This window comes from Podarcis tiliguerta, assembly GCF_965153285.1.
Source record: "Podarcis tiliguerta genome assembly, chromosome: 2".
NCBI classification, from domain to species: domain Eukaryota; kingdom Metazoa; phylum Chordata; class Lepidosauria; order Squamata; family Lacertidae; genus Podarcis; species Podarcis tiliguerta.
This window is the reverse complement of record NC_139535.1, coordinates 26,179,331-26,200,320: the sequence shown is the minus strand read 5'-3', so window position 1 is coordinate 26,200,320 and position 20,990 is coordinate 26,179,331. Positions and strand designations below refer to the sequence as shown.

The 20,990-nt window shown below is 45.1% G+C and overlaps 1 protein-coding gene across 1 annotated transcript in view; it reads left to right on the top strand.

Annotated features, from left to right (window-relative positions):
- The window catches only part of LRIG1 (leucine rich repeats and immunoglobulin like domains 1), a 126,550-nt gene extending 105,793 nt beyond the window's left edge, over positions 1 to 20,757 (top strand). The window contains exons 10-19 of the mRNA XM_083424772.1: positions 268 to 339; positions 2,879 to 2,950; positions 4,626 to 4,789; positions 8,264 to 8,581; positions 9,810 to 10,091; positions 10,871 to 11,290; positions 13,430 to 13,555; positions 14,339 to 14,482; positions 16,607 to 16,909; positions 18,154 to 20,757. Coding sequence (XP_083280898.1) covers positions 268 to 339; positions 2,879 to 2,950; positions 4,626 to 4,789; positions 8,264 to 8,581; positions 9,810 to 10,091; positions 10,871 to 11,290; positions 13,430 to 13,555; positions 14,339 to 14,482; positions 16,607 to 16,909; positions 18,154 to 18,338 — 2,086 coding nt within the window. The 3' untranslated portion in view covers positions 18,339 to 20,757. The remainder of the gene's footprint in view (positions 1 to 267; positions 340 to 2,878; positions 2,951 to 4,625; positions 4,790 to 8,263; positions 8,582 to 9,809; positions 10,092 to 10,870; positions 11,291 to 13,429; positions 13,556 to 14,338; positions 14,483 to 16,606; positions 16,910 to 18,153) is intronic.
- Positions 20,758 to 20,990: the final 233 nt, after the last annotated feature.

Sequence of the window (20,990 nt, the reverse complement as noted above, 5' to 3'; positions counted from 1 at the left end):
CGTGTAAAGCTATCATCACTATTAAGTTCTAATAAAGATAAAAGTATTTAATTTCAGGGAAGGGGGGGAGAGAGAGCACGCATACTTAGGCTTCCTTAATCTGCACAGATCGTATTTCCAGTGCCTTACATGGGGATGTTTCATCAGATAGAGCCACGCTAATTGGGGTCTTTTCATTTTCTTTTCTTTTTTCTCCTCTCTCTCTCTCCCTCCCTGCCCCCACCTCCCCAAACTGCTTATCTGACGCTGGGTGTTTTGAAACTGCAGAACTCTGTTTGGAAACAAGATCAAGTCTGTGGCCAAGGAGGCATTCTCAGGCTTGGAGGCCCTGGAACACCTGTGAGTAACCCACAATGCTTTGCAGTTTTGAAGAGAAGTGGCTGGGTGGGAGAAGGGAAGCCTGCCAGAAGTGGCTGCTGGAGAGGCCTGCGAGCAATTTAATAGCATCTTTGTAAGCTGAGAAGCCAGTCCGTTTGTGAGAGCCAGCTGCTTCCTTCTCATTATAAGTCAGCTCCAACGTTGACTCTTTTTTCTTCTTCTCCCTGCCAGGAAGAAAGTTATAGAACACATGGCCAATTTGCATGCTATTATTTTATTTTATTTTTTAAAAAAACAACAACGCACAATGGAGTATATCTTATTTATTAAGACAAGAGGCACAGCAAAAATTCTAACCTACTGGGAAATGTGACCTGTTATTATTCCCTTTGCTCTCAAGCTCCGTTTTGCCTTTGCTAATATCCTGGGGTAGTATCCTTCGCTCCGTTCTTCCTCTCCACCTGGGTCTCTGTGTTTAAAATGCAAGAGGGAACAAGTTCCACAGGAGTCCCTCTCCGTCTATTTTGCTAGCGAAGCCAAGCAAGCTGTAAGGCAACCAGCAGCAAGGAAATGGTGCACATGTGTGTTGCTTTTGCTTTGACGGATAACCTCTCTCTGCTTGAAATGAACTCTCAATATCGCAAGCAGTATCAGCTGGTAACATTGACTGAGTGGCATGTTCATCTGCATTGCCTCCATGTCTGCATTATGGATCCTTACACTGCCATATTGTAGGCTTGAAACGTTTCAAAAGTTCAGCCCCCTCCCCATATTTCTGTCTTCCCTTCCACTCCCTTTACTGGCATTGGGAACATGACAAATTTGCAATAAGTTGTTTGACCTAAAAAAGCCAAACTGTTCCCAGCTAATTGGGCAGCAGATTTTTTTAAAACAAACAAATAAAAATATACTTATTATTTAATGCAAGTACAGTGGTACCTCCGGTTGCGAATGGGATCCGTTCCGGAGGTCTGGCCAGATCCCGAGGTTCCTCTCTTTGCAGGGAGAGGAAAGTGGAAGACACTTTCATTTCTGCACGGAATCTTTTGGCTGCAACTCATCACATTAGTAACATTTAAAACATCAGTTCCCTTCGCAGTGTTTATTCAAAGCAGGTATAAACCATACAGTGAGAAGAACCCAGCATAACCATAATAGTCAGCCGCTAAAGGTCATGGTGTAATTAAGGTTTCTTTAATCGGGCATCAGCAGAGCTGGTTTTCTTACTGAAAATGGCAAGCACTCTGTTTCTTTGAGCTGATGCTGGATTTTTTTGGTGGGAGGGGGGGATGTGGTAGAAGTAGCTCTTCCTTTTCCTATCCCCACATCTCGTCAGGAGTTAGATTCATCAGGGATCTTCTTCAAATAAGGAGAGTTTTAGATGGCCACATAAGCTTCTTATCTTAAATGTAGCTTCTCAACCGTTGGTCAGATAAAATCTTAAAGACATCTTACAGATGCCAGCTGTTTTAATGAACACTTACGATTCAGGAACAACACAATTGCACACATTTAAAACGACTATCCACAAGAAGTCATTAACATTGTGATTAGTTCAGTTAAGGACAAACTGGTCTTTGGTTCACACACTCCATGGGAAGATCTATACTGTCACACTAATTATAGCAATTAGTATACAGTCGTCCCTCAGAAGTAGAATGGAATCCATTCCGGAAGTCTGTTTGACTTCCAAAACGTTCAGGAACCAAGGCACGGCTTCTGATAGGCTGCAGGAAGCTCCTGCAGCCAAGTGGAAGTTGCTACAGACGTTTGGGTTCCAAAGAATGTTCACAAACTGGAACAATCACTTCTGGGTTTGTGGCGTCCGGGAGCCAAAATGTTCGTCTCTCAAGGCGTTCGACTTCCAAGGTATGACTGTATAGCATTATGTCCAGTCCCCAAACACAACTATTTTTAGTGAAAGTGAGCCTGCTTCATATGCTATGGCTTGAAGTAGTTTTGTTTCCAAAGTTAAAACTTACCATAGTTTGTTGGGTTTAAGTGCTGTGGCAAGTTGTAGTTAGTAATATTCACAGACATAGCCACTAAGCCACTGATTTGAATGAGCCACAGTCAAACATTGCACACTCCCACTTTTTCTGGTAAAGCCATAAGATGGATATTGGAAACGTTTGCTTTTTCTTTTTTTTAAGCACAGTTTAGCATTACGTCTGAACCCAACAAACTGTGGTTAATCTTTGTGTCATGTATCACGAGGTTCGCTCATTTCAACAAACCATGGTTTAGATATAATGCTAAACTGCGCTTAATCGTAAACAGAAGCAAAAACCTCAGATCTCATCATGGCCAGGCAGGAGGGGTAGCAGTGGGGGTGGAAGAGTCCAAAGCTCAGAGCCCCCCATTCCTATCATGATAAATCATTGTTTACATATACTGGTTCACTTGCCTGATTTATACGCAGCTTCTGATTAGTAGGAGTAGAAATATTATGAAGGAGCGCAGACCTATAAACCATTTGATAGGAAGTAAACTGACATGGGGGGAAAAAACCTGTTAACACTTATATGTATTAATGCTTTATTTTCTGTATTTTCTGTAGGAATCTTGGAAATAATGCAATACGTTCTGTTCAGGAGGATGCATTTGCTAAGTTGAAGAACCTGAAGGAGCTGTAAGTAATGTTAAGATTTATCCTGTAATCTTTGGGCCATTGTTGTGACACCCCCCCCCCCCCCCGCGGCTGCTCTCCCCCTCCCCAGCTACGCTCCCACTATTGCTGCTTTCCACTTGCCACCCCCACAAGCTATTTTTACCCTAGAGCAGATGTCAGAGACTCGTCTCACATTCAGTAACGAGTGAAACAGGATCTTCTCAGCAGTCCTTTCGCTGGGCTGCATCTGTGCCCTTATCCATCTCCGTTCAGGAAATCTAGGCTCCTTTTCCCAAGCCTTACAGAGCATTCAGTGACTTACTTAATTTCTGGTGGCAAACCAGTATCTCCTTTTATAACTACATTTCGGGTATGCTGACATTTCAGTGATAAGCAGGTTTCAAATTTGATCCATGTGCCCACTTCTTCTCAGGGATGGGAAAATTACATTAGCAGATCTAACACTTCAGCTGCATCAGTGGGATCTTGTTTAGTACATTGCCAAACATCCTGTCTCATGATAATCTCCAAACCGGCTCCCCCCTTCCAATGTTAATACGCTGCTTTATGCTCTACCATATGTTCAAGCAATATTAATTGTCCAGGATCTATATTTATTAGCTCACTTTCCAGGTGAACACCTGCGTGTGTGTAGACATGCATACACCTGTCCAAGATCTTATGAATTGTACCAACGAAGAACTTTTCCATTAGATGCCATTTCACTTAAAACATAGTTTAGAGAGGCACTCATCATCATATTCAGGATCTGTAAGAAGTAATTGCTTGCTTCCATTTGACGAAATAGCAGTAGCCATGTACCTAGACCTGAAAAGAGGCAACTTGGCTTACAGAATTTGCAGCCACAAGATGTGGTGATGGACAGTGTCTTAGATAGCTTCCTCCCTCCACACAAAGGACTTTTACAGAGCGCTTACTCTCTGTTAAGACAGATGGTATATCTGCCTTATACAGATAGATATTGCCTCTCATAGGGAGTTAGCAAGCAAGTTAAAAGCTATTAGCTTTTTTTCCGTAGTTCACGTATACTAACTTTGCGGCACAGGATGACCTGAAAGAAACAAATAACAAATCCATCTCCGGTTTAAAAAAGGGTTGTTCACCTACGGTGAATTAATACTCACCCCGGGTGACCAGGCAAGCAGCTATTTATAAAGGTCATGTGCAGGGTCAGATTAATGTCTCATATATTATTCCCCTGCTCTTCACCCTGAATGCTCAGCTCAAGGCCAACGTTTTGTCTACTATACCACCAGCAGACACTCTCCGCCATTCTGTTGCCTGGGATTCCTTTGGGATCAGTGTACAGTGGTACCTCTAGTTACAAACTTAATTTGTTCCGGAGGTCCGTTCTTAACCTGAAACTGTTCTTAGCTAGAGGCGTGCTTTCACTAATGAGGCCTCTTGCTGCCGCTGCACCTCCAGCACACGATTTCTGTTCTCATCCTGGGGCAAAGTTCTCAACTTGAGGCAACTCTCCTAGGTTAGTGGAGTTTGTAACCTGAAGCATTTGTAACTCGAGGTACCACTGTATATATAAGGCGGGAAGGCTGCCCTATTAGCAGCCATTATTTTTTTGTTTGTCAGTATCTGGGTTGCTGTTTGCATTAAAATTCCCTTTCAAATTTCACAAGAGACTCCCCCCCCCCATTGCATTTTGTTTGCTTCCCTCTAGCCGCATAAACAGCGAGAGCTTCCTGTGTGATTGTCAGCTGAAATGGTTGCCGCAGTGGTTAACCAACAGGGAACTGCAGCCGTTTGTGGAAGCTACCTGCGCCCACCCAGAGTCATTAAAGGGCAGAAGCATTTTCGATGTGGCTGCAGAAAGTTTTGTGTGTGGTAAGTCTTGGCCGTAGCTTGGTAATCTTGAGGTTGCTTTGGAGGGCAAGCCCTGACGCAGGAATGTTTGTATATTTTGTGGCCAGCTTGTTCTTCTGTATGCAGTGGAGTGGAGCATACATAGGATTTAAATTCTTCACTGGCCAGAGCTGGTTTTATATCAGAACTGCACTTAAATTGGCAGTGTGTGGCAGCATGTATTTGGAGCAGCGATTCCCAAAGGGGGGGGGGGCATTAATAAGACATGGGGAAGTTTTTGGTAGAAGTGGTAAAGAGAACTTTAGACATTCCCGAGTGTCCATTTCAATCTTGTTTTCATGGGACAGCGATTGCCTGGGCATAAGATTTTCATCTTGTCTCTTCAGCTTTAGGAATTATTATTTTGCACAACCTTTCAGCAGCACAAGTAGACCTTCAGTGTGTCTGTAGGAGGAATGTTCACTCAAGCTAGCTGACGTCGTGTTAACACTTTTCTCCTGAATAGTCCTTCTCTGAGCCTTTTCATTGCTGCTGCTGCTGCTGCTTCAGGGAAAGATTGCAAACCAGCGTGGCAAATAGAGAACAGCTGAATACACACGTGCTTCGTTTTTTTGTCTTTTAAAATGGAATAGTTTAAAAGCGTAGAGCCACAGCCAAAGTCTCAGTTGTTCATACTTTCCTCCTCTTAAACTGAACGGGTCGTGGGTTCTCCCCGAAACTTTCCCCCTCTGTTCAGCTTGTTTATTGATGTAGAATTCAAGCTGTCGCGATTTGTCGGGCATTGCTAGCTTTGAGAATAGCAGCTTCAGGAGGATCTCTCCACTTTCGTTGAAAGCCCCATTCATCATCCCTGTTGGAGTATGTCCATATTGTACTCTCCAATCAGATAGGCGCAAATATACAGACACCTGCTCAGAACACAGGAACATCTCATCTGCTCGGATGATCTCATCCTCCAGCTGTGCGTGTATTAAAAGCTGATTAGGAAATCCATAGGCAGCAGCTCAGATAATGCTACAGTTCTACCCACCCATAGCAACCAATGGCTGTGGCCGCACCTTGTTTACTGCATGAAGTTAAGGTCACTCTCTGTTGATGAAAGCAGCAGCACTTGGATTAAGAAACCAAGCCATGAATAAGAACGTAAATGAGAGGTTATGGTTATGCTTCCCAAACTCAAGAGCAAAGGGCCTGCCACAACCTTTCCCAAGCTGGTATTCTCTGTGTGTTTTGGACTAAGAACAGCATGGCTGTGCTAGGTCGGGCTGGCAGTTGTAGTTGAAAACATTTGAAGGGAACCAGGTTGGAGAATGTGGGTTAATACAGAACTCCACCATTCAGCAATACAGGCAGCCTTATGCTCTCAGCCCTGGCAAACCCAGGTGTACGTAGTTCTGGCATAATGCCTGGCTCAGCAGCAACTGCCAGGATTGCTCCAACTGGTGGGAGCTGGGAGAGAGAAGGAGAAGATAAATTGGGTGGGAAATAATCTTTAGAGAGTCTTAGAAGCTGGGACCACATGCCAGAGGGTGAATGGGCAGGCAGGATTTTTCTCTACTCCACCTGAGGCGTCTGTTACTGTTAGTGTTACTATATTGAGCTGTACTGACCGTTTGCCTGTCTGCGTGTGGCTTTTACTACATGTCATAGCTGATTGGCCCCTGACTTGCCAAACTGATGTTAATTCAATTATGAAGTAGAGAGGGATTTTGAGAGTAGCACAATCTACTCCCTCTTCAGTAGAAGGCTCCCCCGCCTCCCTTGACCCCCAAGTCAAACCATTTCAGTGGGTCTTCATCCATCAATGCCTTAAAAAAAATATTGAATCCTGGGATGGAGATTCCACAAGTTATCTGAGTAGTCTCTTCCATTGTTTAGCTGTTCTCAACAGTTAGGGGTGAAGGCAACAAGAAAGAGAACACGTCCTATGTCAGTTTTCTGCCTCCCTTCACATGAGTTGCTTGTTGCTTTTCTTCCACTGGTGTTGGTGAATCTTAAAATCACCTTCCTTTATCACACCTATTCAGGTATTTGGACGGTGACGTCATTGTGAGCTCTGTAATCTTATTTTCTTTTGTATCGTTCCCACAGGGCCAACTCAGATGCACAAAAATACCATGTGATCGATTATGTCATGGAGAAGGCTAGCCTTTCCCTCTGACATGCCAGCCTTTTGGGGGATTGTCCCCTCCTCCACACATACACACACACAAAAAAAATGTAATCTGAAGTAATCCAGCTGGAGTGGGAAAACTACCCTTTCCTATCGATATTGGACTGCAACACCCATCATTCTTGAGTGCTGGCTATCTTAGCTAGAGTTGATGGTAGTCCAACAACATTTGGAAGGGTGCTGGAGTCCACACTCCTACTGTTTGGGAAGGGGAAAACTGTACCATGTGCTTTCTCCATCTTTCGGAATTGCTCTCAGGCTGCCTTTAATAATGTAGTACGTTGGCATTCCAAACCTCTTTCTTTCTTAGCCACTGAATCCCTTTCAGATTTAATCTGCCCATTGAGTTTCTCCATTCCATTGGTAATGGCTGTGTTTTTTTTAGGTTGGGGGGGGGGGGAAACGTTCAACATTGAAATCAGAGATGCCTTTTGTGTGACTAATAAATTAAGCTGCTTGGAACTCAGCTAAACCAAATAGCCCTCAATGTCAGGCCTCAAGAGCAGAAGCCTCTTTGCCTTGGAAGGGTGACAACCAGCTACATCTGCCGTTCCTTCGACATCTTTGTGCCAGGATGCTATCCTGCCTGTCAGCACTTGTCACTGGTGACATTAATTGCAACAGTTGCTGTAACTCTTAACAAATTAACATTGTCAGCCTGTGGTAGCAGCACTTGGAGGGCATCTCTCAGGGACCAGCTGACGGAAGATGGAAATAAGGTGGTGCGTGCATGCATATATATATATATATATATATATATATATATATATCTGCATACCTTGGAATTTCCACGCCCCCTTCCTAAAATAAATTGGCCAGATGGTTCAGTTGTAAGTCAGTAGAAAGCACTGGTTTCTCCTTTCACCCAAAGGATTGATGGCAATCCTTTTTGCCATATGTCTCCCATTTCATATTATATCTAGCTCACACCAGGTTATTCCATGCACCAGCCCTAAATTCGGAAGATTTGCTTTGGTATTCCTTCTGGTATTTGGGGTGCTGCCTATTGCTTCATTTTTGCAAACAGGCAATCACACGTTTCCGTAAACCCGAGAATTGTTCAGTTTATAATTACGGTAAAATGAGACTACAATGGGAAAACACTCAATATGCAACCACCCAGGCTCGTATTATTTGTAGGTATCAAGCATTTTGCTGCATTTGAATTGCACAGCCAGGAATTGGATGAACAGCAGCTTTTCTTAGCGCTCTTCCACATAGGAAAACATAACGCCTTGGGAAGGTGTTGAGATTTGAATGCCCCGTGGCCACGGCATCTTTCTAAACCGAAAATGCTTTGGCATTCTGTTTTCTTTTCTCAGAGGATTTCCCCAAGCCCAAAATTATCGTTGAGCCGGAAACTACAATGGCTGTTCTTGGCAAGAGCATCCGCTTCACCTGCTCGGCAGTCAGCAGCAGTAGTTCCCCCATGACCTTTGCCTGGAAGAAGGACAACGAAATTCTGCACCATGCCGAGATGGAGAACTTTGCCCATGTCCGGACCAGAGATGGTGTGGTGTGGTTCACCACCATTCTGCATCTGCGCCATGTCTCTTTCAACCACAAGGGGTGCTACCAGTGCATCATCACCAATCATTTTGGTTCTACCTATTCTCACAAAGCTCAGCTCACAGTGAATGGTGAGTAAGAATTTCATAAGGTAAAGGTAAAGGGACCCCTGACCATTAGGTCCAGTTGTGGCCGACTCTGGGGTTGTGGCACTCATCTCGCTTTATTGGCCGAGGGAACCGGCGTACAGCTTCCGGGTCATGTGGCCAGCATGACTAAGCCGCTTCTGGTGAAGCAGAGCAGCGCACGGAAACGCCGTTTACCTTCCCGCCGGAGAGCTACCTATTTATCTACTTGCACTTTGATGTGCTTTCGAACTGCTAGGTTGGCAGGAGTTTCATAGCTAGGGCTAAAATTACATAACCATCTAAAATTTTGGAGATTTATTTTAAAGCATGGTGACCAAAAGAGGGAGAGCACACATGCCCAAAGGGCAGGTCAGCCTGTGTTTAAAAAACTAAGGCCCTGAAGAAAAGCAATGACTCAAATTGCATCAGGATGCTTCTATAAACCAGAGTTTGCACCCTTCCCTGATTCATGATAGTATTATATGTCATATTCCTTTTGAAGGTAGTTTGTTCACCTTTGGTCCCCACCCTGCACTCAGCTCTCACCCATGACTCCTAGAAGTTGTCAGCATGCAACAGCAGCCACATCCCAGGAGCAGTTTTGACTGGCCAGCTAAACCAAGTGAATGAAGCCGATGGGTCCCAAACCCTCAGTGAGTTTGGGACTTCCCCTGCCTGCAAAGACAGGCTCTGGCAGATTGTGCAGATGAGACCGATAGTGGGTGCCACCGTCAAGGTGGTGGTTTCTGCACATGCTGGAGAGGGGTAGGCGGGGCTTATCATCCCGGGAAAGTAGCCAATCTAGAAGGAAAACTCTGATCCTTACAGGATATTTTGGGGAGAAGAAAAGGCAAACCCTATACAAATCCAGAGTGGAGGCTCTAACATGGTTGGATGGCGCTTTTTACGCCTCCTTCCGGCAACCCCTGCAGCCAAGCTGGTGCCAAACCTATTGCTCTGCTTTCCTTTGGATTACACCAGCAACGTTGAGAGGGTGGTTTGGGTATCTGGGCAGCCTTGGACCACCATACACACTGCTTGCGTCCCGGGGAGGTCTCATTGGCACTGCTAACGCGGTGGTTTGACTCCATTCCCGGAGGCGCACTCCATTGTCTCTCAAGACAGATGCCAACGACGACGCTGGATAGATTTTAAATTGTAACATTGGAAGCATGATGGCTACTGTTCTTCAAGAATCTTTGCTACTCTCAATTCTCCTTGTCCCTCACAGTGTTGCCATCGTTCCTCAAAACTCCCCATGACATTGCAGCCCGGACAGGGACAACAGCCCGGTTGGAATGTGCTGCCGAAGGCCACCCAACCCCACAGATTGCTTGGCAGAAAGATGGAGGCACTGACTTCCCTGCAGCTCGCGAGCGCCGGATGCACGTCATGCCTGACGACGATGTCTTCTTCATCACGGACGTGAAGATAGAGGATATGGGGATGTACAGCTGCACTGCTCAGAATTCTGCTGGTTCTGTGTCAGCAAATGCTACCCTGACTGTGCTAGGTAAGGAAATTTGCTTCCTTTGGGAGGGGAAGTCAGGGCCATTCATTTCTGATGCATTAATTTTATACTGATGTCCCTTTAGAAAGTTCAAAGTTGTGGTGCTTTAAGACACCATTGTCAATAATGGATGGGCGTAGATAGCAACAGCAGAGAGGACCCAAGTTAACTCTGTTTGGGATGGGCAGAGGGTGATAACAAAGGGTTATAAGAATTTGTAGGCTGGAGCCTGGGGGTTTTGGACAGTATTTATCAGAAAACAAGTTTGGTTTCCTTGCAATATAGAACCTTGGAGACATGTATCAATACACTAGAAGCCCGAAAGTTACAATACCAGAAGTCTCGGGCGTTTCTGCTGCTATATCACTGCCAGTTCCCTGTTGTTAGGCTTGTAACCTGGCTGATTTATAGTATTGTGCCTTGCTTTTCTTTTGGGGCTTGGTGACAAGAGAGTTGTGGCACTGTTATTGCAGCCTTTTTGAATCTGTCATGTTTGCATACACTTAGATGCGCACACATACACCTGTAGCTGAATATTTATTGGGGAAAAGTGGAAACTCTTTCCTTACCATGGAGAGTATATTGAGAGGTATACCTCAGCCGTTACTATTTGTTGCAAGGAAAGGCAGAAGGCAGCGCAGAACTGAGCGAGTTCAGGTTTCTTAAAGAACATTGTGTCGTCCAAAGCCTTCATTTCATAACTGTGCTGTTGAAGTCGAGAGGCTTAGCCCATAGCATGAATTTTCCGTAGGCTTGACATCTCTTTCTCGGGATCCTTACAGAGACTCCGAGCTTGGTTCACCCACTGGAAGATCGTGTTGTATCTGTGGGCGAAACTGTGGTCCTGCAGTGCAAAGCGACAGGAAGTCCACCTCCACGCATTACATGGCTGAAGGGCGATCAGTCTCTGATGGTGACTGAAAGGCATCACTTTACCCCAGGCAAACAGCTGCTTATCGTCCGGAACGTTGTGATGGAAGATGCCGGGAAATACACCTGTGAGATATCAAACACTGTTGGGACCGAACGGGCGCACAGCCAAGTGAGCGTGCTGCCCTTGCTCGGCTGCCGAAAAGACGGCACCACCGTTGGGATCATCATTATTGCTGTGGTCTGCAGCATTGTGTTGACGTCTCTGGTTTGGGTGTGCATCATCTATCAAACCAGGAAGAAAAGCGAAGAATACAGTGTCACAAACACAGGTAGGCCCAGAGTCTTTTTTTGGGTAACCAGAAACATATCAAAAGGGGCTAGTTTTTGAAGCAGCCTCCGTCATGTAACCAGCATTCATAGCTGGCTTAAAGGTAAAGGTACCCCTGCCCGTACGGGCCAGTCGTGTCCGACTCTAGGGTTGTGCGCCCATCTCACTTAAGAGGCCGGGGGCCAGCGCTGTCCGGAGACACTTCCAGGTCACGTGGCCAGCGTGACATCGCTGCTCTGGCAAGCCAGAGCTGCACACGGAACGCCGTTTACCTTCCCGCTAGTAAGCAGTCCCTATTTATCTACTTGCACCCGGGGGTGCTTTTGAACTGCTAGGTTGGCAGGCGCTGGGACCGAAAGACGGGAGCTCACCCCGCCGCAGGGATTCGAACCGCCGACCATGCGATCGGCAAGCCCTAGGCACTGAGGCTTTTACCCACAGCGCCACCTGTGTCCCTTACTTCACTGGCTTACTTTACTGCAGATACAGAGAGTGCTTCCAGGTATCCCAGATCGAATTGTTCACCGTTTGTATGGTTTACAGGCAGGGTCCTGGTTCTCACGCCTCTTCGTACTGCCCAGGAATTTTGCAAACCCAGAACGTAGCTTCTTGTACTGCCAGCATTTTTTTTTAACTTTTTTACCTGTCGTTTGGCTAAACACCCGGCATTTCCCTAAACGTTCTTGGGTGTCTGTCTCTCCTCCAGAACACCCAGTTTATTTATTTATTAAAACACGCACAGACTTCCCTTAGTCCTGTTGGATTTCTGGGTGACACACCCAACAAAAATTAGCATCATAAATGCAAAAAAGCAAACACGAACGATAAAACATAAAAAAGTCCTTATCCTCCAACTTTTTGGAGTTGGGGCACAACTGCAGCTGCGGTCAAGTTCCTGCCTGAAATAGTACCAAGGAAACAAGCTGCTCATGCGAAAACTCAAAAAGCAGTGTTGCAACAACTCGGATACAAGCACTGCCAGAAAGTTGCTGTCAGCTAGCCGGGCAGGGCCCTTCTGGGAGCTCTTCCTGGAGGCCATGCCTGTCAACCGAAAGGGAGGTGCTTCTCAGAAGTGAAGGCTGCACCATCCAGGAACCACTTGGGAAACAATGACACACGACGCATATTTTAGAACTGTGTTGGTACACTGTAGAATAAAATCTGCAGAAATAAGTTGCTGGCTGCATGATCTGTAATAAAACTTTTTGGCTCCAGCTCTTGAAACACGATCCCCGCATAAGAAGGCCTGCTAGGTTTTGAAGGGAGACACATCTTGTTCTCTGACATATTCGCTGAGTGCTCGTCAGCTGTTTTTGTGGGCCATGATTGAGCCAGCAGGTAACGCTAACTGCATGCCCTCTTTTGAACTAAAGTAGTGGGAATATCTCAGTGACTTAAGAACATGAGACTCTTACTGAATCAGACCAAAGGCATCGCCAGACCAGCATCCTTTTCCCAGCAATGGCTAGTCAGATGCCTATGGGATGCCTGAAAACAGAACAAGTTTCATATACAGTGGTGCCCCGCAAGACGAATGCCTCGCAAGACGAAAGGGTTTTTCGTTTTCTGAGTTGCTTCGCAAGACGGATTTCCCTATGGGCTTGCTTCGCAAGACGAAACATCTTGCGCCCTTTTTTTAAAAAACCGCCAATGCATTCCTATGGGAAACCGTCAATACACATTGGTGCTTCGCAAGACGAAAAAACTCGCAGAACGAATTAATTTCGTCTTGCGAGGCACCACTGTACATAACTTGTGTTGCTATTGCTGACTAAAAAAAATGGGCTGAGGAGCTTGGAGATATTCCCTGTGATGAAATGTTAGAATCTGTTCAGTCAGAGAACAGCTGAAAGATTTAACAGGAGCAAAAAGGTGATTTGGAGGAGCACCAGGGTACCAGATATGTTTCCAGATACTAAAACTCTAAAGAGGACCAAGGGCAAATTTTCATTCAAAGAGCGAAATAATTCGTCCTATGTAGTCTCCCAAACTTGATCAGACGGCTCCTGAATAGCCTGGTTCTAAGATGGAGTATAACCAAGTGCACAGTGTCCAGATCTAGTCTTTTCTCTAGTTTCAATGCCAATCTTGTGCTCTAACGCTGGCCCTTCACTTTTGTTTCCTTTCCCTGTATTTCCAGATGAAACCATTGTGCCACCTGATGTGCCAAGCTATCTGTCCTCCCAAGGGACACTTTCAGAACGGCAAGAAGCGGTGGCCAGGGTGGAAAATGGCCAACAGCCCAATGGACACATACAGAGCAATGGTATGGGAGGAACTCTGCTATCTGGCAACACTGTACTCCTTTTGCTTCTCTTATAACGCAATCCTATACATCAAGGATGGGAGGCCCTATAAGTATTTGCTGGGTTATGGCTTCCATCATCCCTGACCATTGGCCATGCTGACTGAGGCTGATGGGAGTTGCAGTCTAGCCACTTTTTGAGGGCAAAAAGTTTGTCACCCCTATGATATACGTCTGTCCACTTAGCCCACCGAGTTTAATTGAATTGAATCTCAGGCAAACGGGTATAGAATTATAGTCTTAAGGGACTATCTGCGCATGCACTGAAATGACATAGTCAAGTCCTTCCTGGACTGTCCCATTTCAGACTGAAGGTTGGGGGGGGTGAATTTTTGGGTGTTCTCTTACGATAAATATTCCTGCACATAGAGAACTAGCTACATATCAAGGGCAGAGCTAGGCTTAAAACCTTTCTCAAAACTGCTACTTTTCTGCATGAAGAACTGTCGGAGCATATAAGACAAGCTTCATTAGTAATAGTATAGACATCAAAGAGCTCCCATGATTTTTATAAACATATAATTCAGCTTACAGATAAAAGATGACCAAACCATGACTTCCTCAGGAGATGTTCTCGGCTACACTAGCTTTCCCTGTGTGTGCATGGAGATGTTTCAGCAACACTGACCTTTCCAGTTTTGTGGACCTCTGGTTTTCCCTTTCCATAGATTTGGACAGCTAATGTATTTATCTTTCTTATCTGCAAACATTTGTACATCTGGTCCCTTTGTCATTTTGTTGCAGGGGTTTGCCAGACCGATGCAGCGCGAGATACAGAAGTCGATTCTCACCCTGTTTACCGACAGCCAAAGCTCTGCTTAGGATACAGTAAAGAAGTTTGGAAAGGAGATGATATAGCTGACAGGGCACTCATCGCAGATAAGACAGGTATGGAACCTATTAATCTGTGAAGGCATTTTGGAAAATCCACTTTAATAAAGACCACAATCGCATCAAAGCAGCCTTTTCTTAGACATTCAGAGAATTTTTTTATTTTATATTTATTGAAACAGTTATATACACACTTCATTTAAAATCCCACCTTTCCTGGTTTCCAACTAGATTTTTGTGCCACCTTCGTTCATAAGTAGCAGTTGTCTTAACAAGCTGTGAAAGCATCATATTATTATTATTTTGTCTGAAATCTGGGTAGAATCTAGAGAGCATGAATTGTTTAGGGAGTTACTCACCAAAATGAGCAAGGAGCTATATAAGATTATTCCTCATGCCTATTTGTGGGTCCTGCCCCTTTTAGTGATAGTGGCATGAGAGAATCTCTGTAAAGGCTGTAATCCAGAATGGCTCAATAATACCTTTTATTGGCTCACTTCTTCTTGGCTTTTGGGCTGTGCTGAACTCTTTAAGTGTAATTCTCAAGTTTGCTGTCCACAACAGCACACAAGGTTGTATCGGCCCATGATTGTCTACCCAGTTAATAGGTCACAAATAAAAATGTAAACATGCATTATATGTTGGCAAAGATTTTGGTCTCCTCTGAAGAGCAGCAAAATGGCAGAAATGGGCAAAGAAGTTGTGGGTAGGAGGCAGGGTGCTGAAGACTTGTCCTACATACCAATTTCCCCTCTTTCAGTCCCTTCCCTTCTAAACGCATATATTTAATTCCCCCTTGAGGGGGGAAAATCAGCAAAAGAAGAGTAGCAAGTTGAAAAGCAGCAGGCAGGTGGAGGACTGGTGTTTTCCTGCTTCACATCATGCCCTTCCTCTACTGTTTTTTATCTGACCATCAGAGAACCAAGTTCCTGAATCAGCATCTATTTCCTTTCTTGTGCTGTGATGGAGATGATGCATTAGCATTAAAGGTAAAGGTAAAGGGACCCCTGACCATTAGGTCCAGTCGTGACCGACTGGGGTTGCAGCGCTCATCTTGCTTTATTGGCCGAGGGAGCCGGCATGCAGCTTCCGGGTCATGTGGCCAGCATGACTAAGCCGCTTCTGGCGAACCAGAGCAGTGCATGGAAACACCGTTTACCTTCCCGCCGGAGCGGTACCTATTTATCTACTTGCACCTTGACGTGCTTTTGAACTGCTAGGTTGGCAGGAGCAAGGACTGAGCAAAGGGAGCTCACCCCGTCGCGGGGATTTAAACCGCCGACCTTCTGATTGGCAAGTCCTAGGCTCTGTGGTTTAACCCACAGCGCCACCCACGTCCCGCATTAGCATTAAAGGTAAAGGTAAAGGTACCCCTGCCCGTACGGGCCAGTCTTGACAGACTCTAGGGTTGTGCGCCCATCTCACTCAAGAGGCCGGGGGCCAGCGCTGTCCGAAGACACTTCCGGGTCACGTGGCCAGCGTGACATCGCTGCTCTGGCGAGCCAGAGCCGCACATGGAAACACTGTTTACCTTCCCGCTAGTAAGCGGTCCCTATTTATCTACTTGCACCCAAGAGTGCTTTCGAACTGCTAGGTTGGCAGGCGCTGGGACCGAACAACGGGAGCGCACCCCGCCGCGGGGATTCGAACTGCCGACCTTTTGATCAGCAAGCCCTAGGCGCTGAGGCTTTAACCCACAGCGCCACCCGCGTCCCTCGCATTAGCATTAAAGCCACCCAAATTCTGCTTCACAAAAAGCTGGGTTCTGTGACGTGTGCTGTTTTGAAAATTAAGTGCAACACATGGCTTATTCTTTGTAATTCAAAAGGAGAGGCAAGAAACTGTTCAGAGTATTGTGATCCCATGTTTGACCTGTGCAAATTTTACTCAATAACTCCCCCGGCTTCTGATATTTCACTAGAGCAGTAGCTTCATAGCATTTGCCATCATGAGGGACAGAGGCTTGCTTTTTGTTTAAAATAATTTAGCATCCTAAGAAGCTCAGCTTTCAGAATGACAGCATATGCCTAATCCTATCTATGGTGAGGAATAAAAGGGCATATAATAAGACAAGTCAGTCAATGGAGCCACCATTGCCTATTCTGTTTGAAGCATCACTGCCCCCAAATTCTAAGTCATGGTTGCTTTAAAAGAATAATAACCTGCCTTTTCTCCCTCCAGGCTACAGCTTGCCAGTTGTGTGTACCGATTGCAGCGGGAGCACTGACAGCATGAGCGTCACCATTTACCCCAAGGATCCAGATTACGGCCCTCTGCCTACAGAGACTGTGCCTCCAAATGCTTCCAAAAGCAAAGAGTCCAGCAGGCAGGACAGCATGCCTGCTGCTAACCGTCAAGGTCCTCTAAAGTGCAACGGGAGCGCAAGCAGCAGAAAATCAGATGGCAGCAGTACCATCTACCCCAGTAATCACGACAGGATGCCAGCTGCTAGCCCAGGCACACCGCCTCAGCCGGACAGCAAAGGTGCTTGCATGTTTTAATCTCTTCAACATGCCTCCTACTACAGTCAGTAGAGCATGAGACTCTTGGCATCTCAGGGTCGTAGGTTCAAGCCCACGTTGGGAAGAAAGGTTCCTCCATTGCATGGGGTTGGGCTAGATGACTCTCATTGTCTCTTCCAATTTTACAATTCTATTGATACTTTTCCAAGTGCTCCAGTAAAGGGATGGGAACACCTGTGGCCCTCCAGATGTTCTTGAACTCCAGCCCTAGTCAGCATGGCCAGTAATCAGAATTGATGGAAGCTGGTGTCCAGCAACATCTGGAAAGCCCACAGGTTCTCTATCCCTCCTCTAGTAAATTGCACCTGCCTGTTAAGGTTTTGGAAAATGGATGTAATGTATCGTATTTTTCGCTCTATAAGACGCACCAGACCATAAGACGCACCTAGTTTTTGGAGCAGGAAAACAAGAAAAAAAAATATTCTGAATCCCAGAAGCCAGAACAGCAAGAGGGATCGCTGCGCAGCGAAAGCAACGATCCCTCTTTCTGTTCTGGCTTCTGGGATAGCTGCACAGCCTGCATTCGCTCCATAAGACACACACACATTTCCCCTTACTTTTTAGGAGGGAAAAAGTGTGTCTTATAGAGCGAAAAATACGGTATATTTGCTCCTAAGCCAGGCATGGTTCTTTAGCCCTGATTCTTATACGCCCATATTGCTCTTGCAAACAATCCCCTTAAGAGTCGCGTTCCAGAACTTGTAGCATGACACATAACCAGGACACTCTAGTCTTGTCGCTTGGAATCTTGCGGGGTGGAGGAGCATCCAGAACATTGCTGGTTGGGAGGCACGGGAGAGAAGTGCCTAAAATAAGAAGACAATGGCTGCATCCCTGCAACGTCACCAAAGAACCTGGGTTGCCTTCTGACCTGATGGTGGCCTTGGTGAGTCTAGCGACCAGTGTTTGTGTTGCATCCAATCTGGAATGGAGCTCGCTTCCCCAAAACACTTGCAATGAATTGTGGGGCGTGTTCTAAATTGGCAAACCATCCTGCATCGCGCGAAAGCCAAGAGATGAAGCTGAATCTCTGCTTCCAACAAATGCAAATAATTGTGGAGGCAAAAAGTCTAAAATAGAGATTTACGGGCATTTGTAACTAAAATTACTTTTTAATTAAGTTTGGTTTAGGTCTAAATGTGCTGGTGCGTGTACTGAACGCGTGAGAGAGAGCTAACAGTGGATTTTTATTTTTTATTTTTACAGGTTCTTCACAGCCTTTAGCGAAATCTTTGGAGCCTTGTGGCTTTCTACTGCCTTCTGAAGGCTCACTGAGGCATCTGAAAGGAACTGCTGAACTAGCGCTATCAGAGAGCGAAGCCAAACAGGCGCTTCTCTCCAATGGACACTTACCAAGGTCACGCGACTCCCTTCACGAATTGAGCCACTGAAAAGATTGCAACAGACTGAGGGAAAACTGCTATGTGCAAATTAAAATGGAGCATCCTATATATATATATATATCGAGATATATATATATATACCTACAGAATTTCTTTCTTTGCACGAAATTATCTAGGCTACTTCTACCTCAAGTTCTGAACTGATAGCTCCTCAAAGAATAGAGAAAAAAAGAAAGACAGGAAACAAGATGAGGTATAAGAAGCAAGCTTGCGTGGGGGAACGAAGTCTTATCAACGCAACACCCGCTTGTACATAGTGTCAGAACTTTCCTGGAAATATCCGTGGCTCACACGCTGGCTTGCATTACAAAGCACAGAAATGCAAAAGGTTCTTGTGTAAAGTGAAAAGTATTTGATAACAAAATTGTACATAAGAGTTTTCATATATAAAAATCTATCTAAATATATAAATATATATATATTATATTATATCTTTTAACAGAGGTTATTTTATTCCTTGGTGCATGATGGAACTGAGTGAACTTATACAATGACAACATACAAGGTTTTTCTCGCTTAGAAGGTTGCTGTTAGGTTTCTGTGTTCTGTTTTGTGTTGTTTTTTTTAAATTCCCCAATCATTCTGGTGCCTTAGGTGAAAAAAGAACAGACTCATACATTTTTCTTACTGGAACAAGACCTTGTTTGTGAAATCTCTCTCCCCCCCCCCCCCCCTTTAATAGCAAGTGCTGAATTGGTTTGCTAGTTCAAATATCCCCTTAGAAATATTGCACTTACATCACAACCCTGTCGTCTACTCAGAAGCGAGCCATACTGAGTTCAGTGGGGCTTGCTCCCAGGTAAGCGTGCAGGATTGTTGCCTCAGATGTTTTAAACTGAGCTCTGTTGCTTTAGCATTGCTTAGGCAGAGGTGGTGCAAAAGTGCGCCGAGAACGTTTGAAGAATACGTTTCTTGAAACAAAAGGGAGTTAGACAAGAATGTGGGTACCATTATTAAACAGATGTACTTTGGTACGATTCCCATGCCGTGCAATCGGGCTTGTGAAGGGAGAAGAGGGCTGCAAGTTCTTTCTACATCGTAGCTCCTGTTGTGAATGCCGGGATACAGACACACACATCCCATTGACTTCAAACAAATGTTAGCATGCACACAGCCTTGGAGGAATGTAAGCATCTGCCTCCTACTTGAGGCAGACCTAGCTCAGTCCTGTTTACGCTGACTGGGAGTGGCTTTCCAGCACGTCAGAAAATGGTCACTCCCAGCCCTACCTGAAGATGCCAGGGATGGAACCTGGGACCTTCCTATAAGCCAAGCAGATCCTGTGCCGCCAAGCTACAGCCCTTTCCCTCTGCAGGATTGCAATGTTTGTGTGCCTATCTAAACACGAACTGTTCATTGCACTAGTGCAGGCATAGGCAAACTTTGCCCTTCAAATGTTTTGGGACTACAACTCCCATCATCCCTAGCTAACAGAACCAGTGGTCAGGGATGATGGGAATTGTAGTCCCAAAACATATGGAAGGCCTATGCCGAGTTTGCCTATGCCTGCACTAGTGGAACAACGCTAAAACAAGCATAAGGAAGAAGAGGATGGATTGGCAGACCATATTTTGCTCTGAAAGCTACAATTTTTTTCCCCTTCTGGCATTTTAGCGCGATCTATGGATATTTCAAAAGGCCTGGTTGCTTTCTTACGCAGTAATCTGACACACAGAATAATCCGTTTGCACACAAAGACCCGGTTTTCTTTTTCTGGATTCTGGCTTTGGCTCTAGATTTTTTAGCTAGTTGCTCTTTTTGCTTTTGAAGAAACTTCTCTGAATTTTGAATCGTCTTTTTTTAGGTCCTCCAGGGCATATTTAAATTTTTTTTAAAGGATGCAACCACACTAGGTTACTGCTTTCATTTTAAAAGTAACACTGCTTTGAGAGCTGTCATTTACCTAAAGCACTATTAAAAAGTAAACCTAGAAAAACAATGTGAACACACAGGAAAAAGTTCTACTCAAAACTTAAATATAGAGAGCGTTCTTTTTGTCTGTAGAAGTGCTGCTGCTTCTCCTGATGCTTATTCACCTGGGTGAATAAAATTTCTCCTCTCCACTCCCAAGTTCTGTAGTTCAGGCTCTGCTAATATAAAGTTACATTTAGGTTGTGACTTAAGACGGAGAGGGGCAGAATGACATTTTGTGTTTTCTCTTTTTTATTATTCGTAGCCATGACTTGAAGGCCAGTTTCAGAGGAGCAAACGTGGGAAGCAAAACCATTTAGATTATTGTAGGCGCTTACGTAAGGATTCTGGGCCCAATTCTGCCTATGGGGCAGGAGACAAGTGTGGGCTTCAGCTAGCTCTAAACATACAGAGTCTTTAGATTGGTTCCAGTGTTCCCTTGCTCAGATTGTTCCCAGTTCTAAAGAAGGCATTGCGTTACTTTCTTTCACCAGCATCTTTCAACAACAAATACCATTGAAGGCGGCCTTGCAAGGCCAGATTAACATGCAAGTTGCTCCTCACCCCTGTCTTGGCATTCCTTCATTCTACCTAAGTTACCCTATTCTACAGCAGCTCCAGAGGAAGCAACTAGATGTTTGGGCCCTGGCTCCTGTGGGTATTTTACTATATATAGGTTTGTGCGTGTTGTGGTCTTTCCACAAAATGGAAAAGCCAGTCACACACACA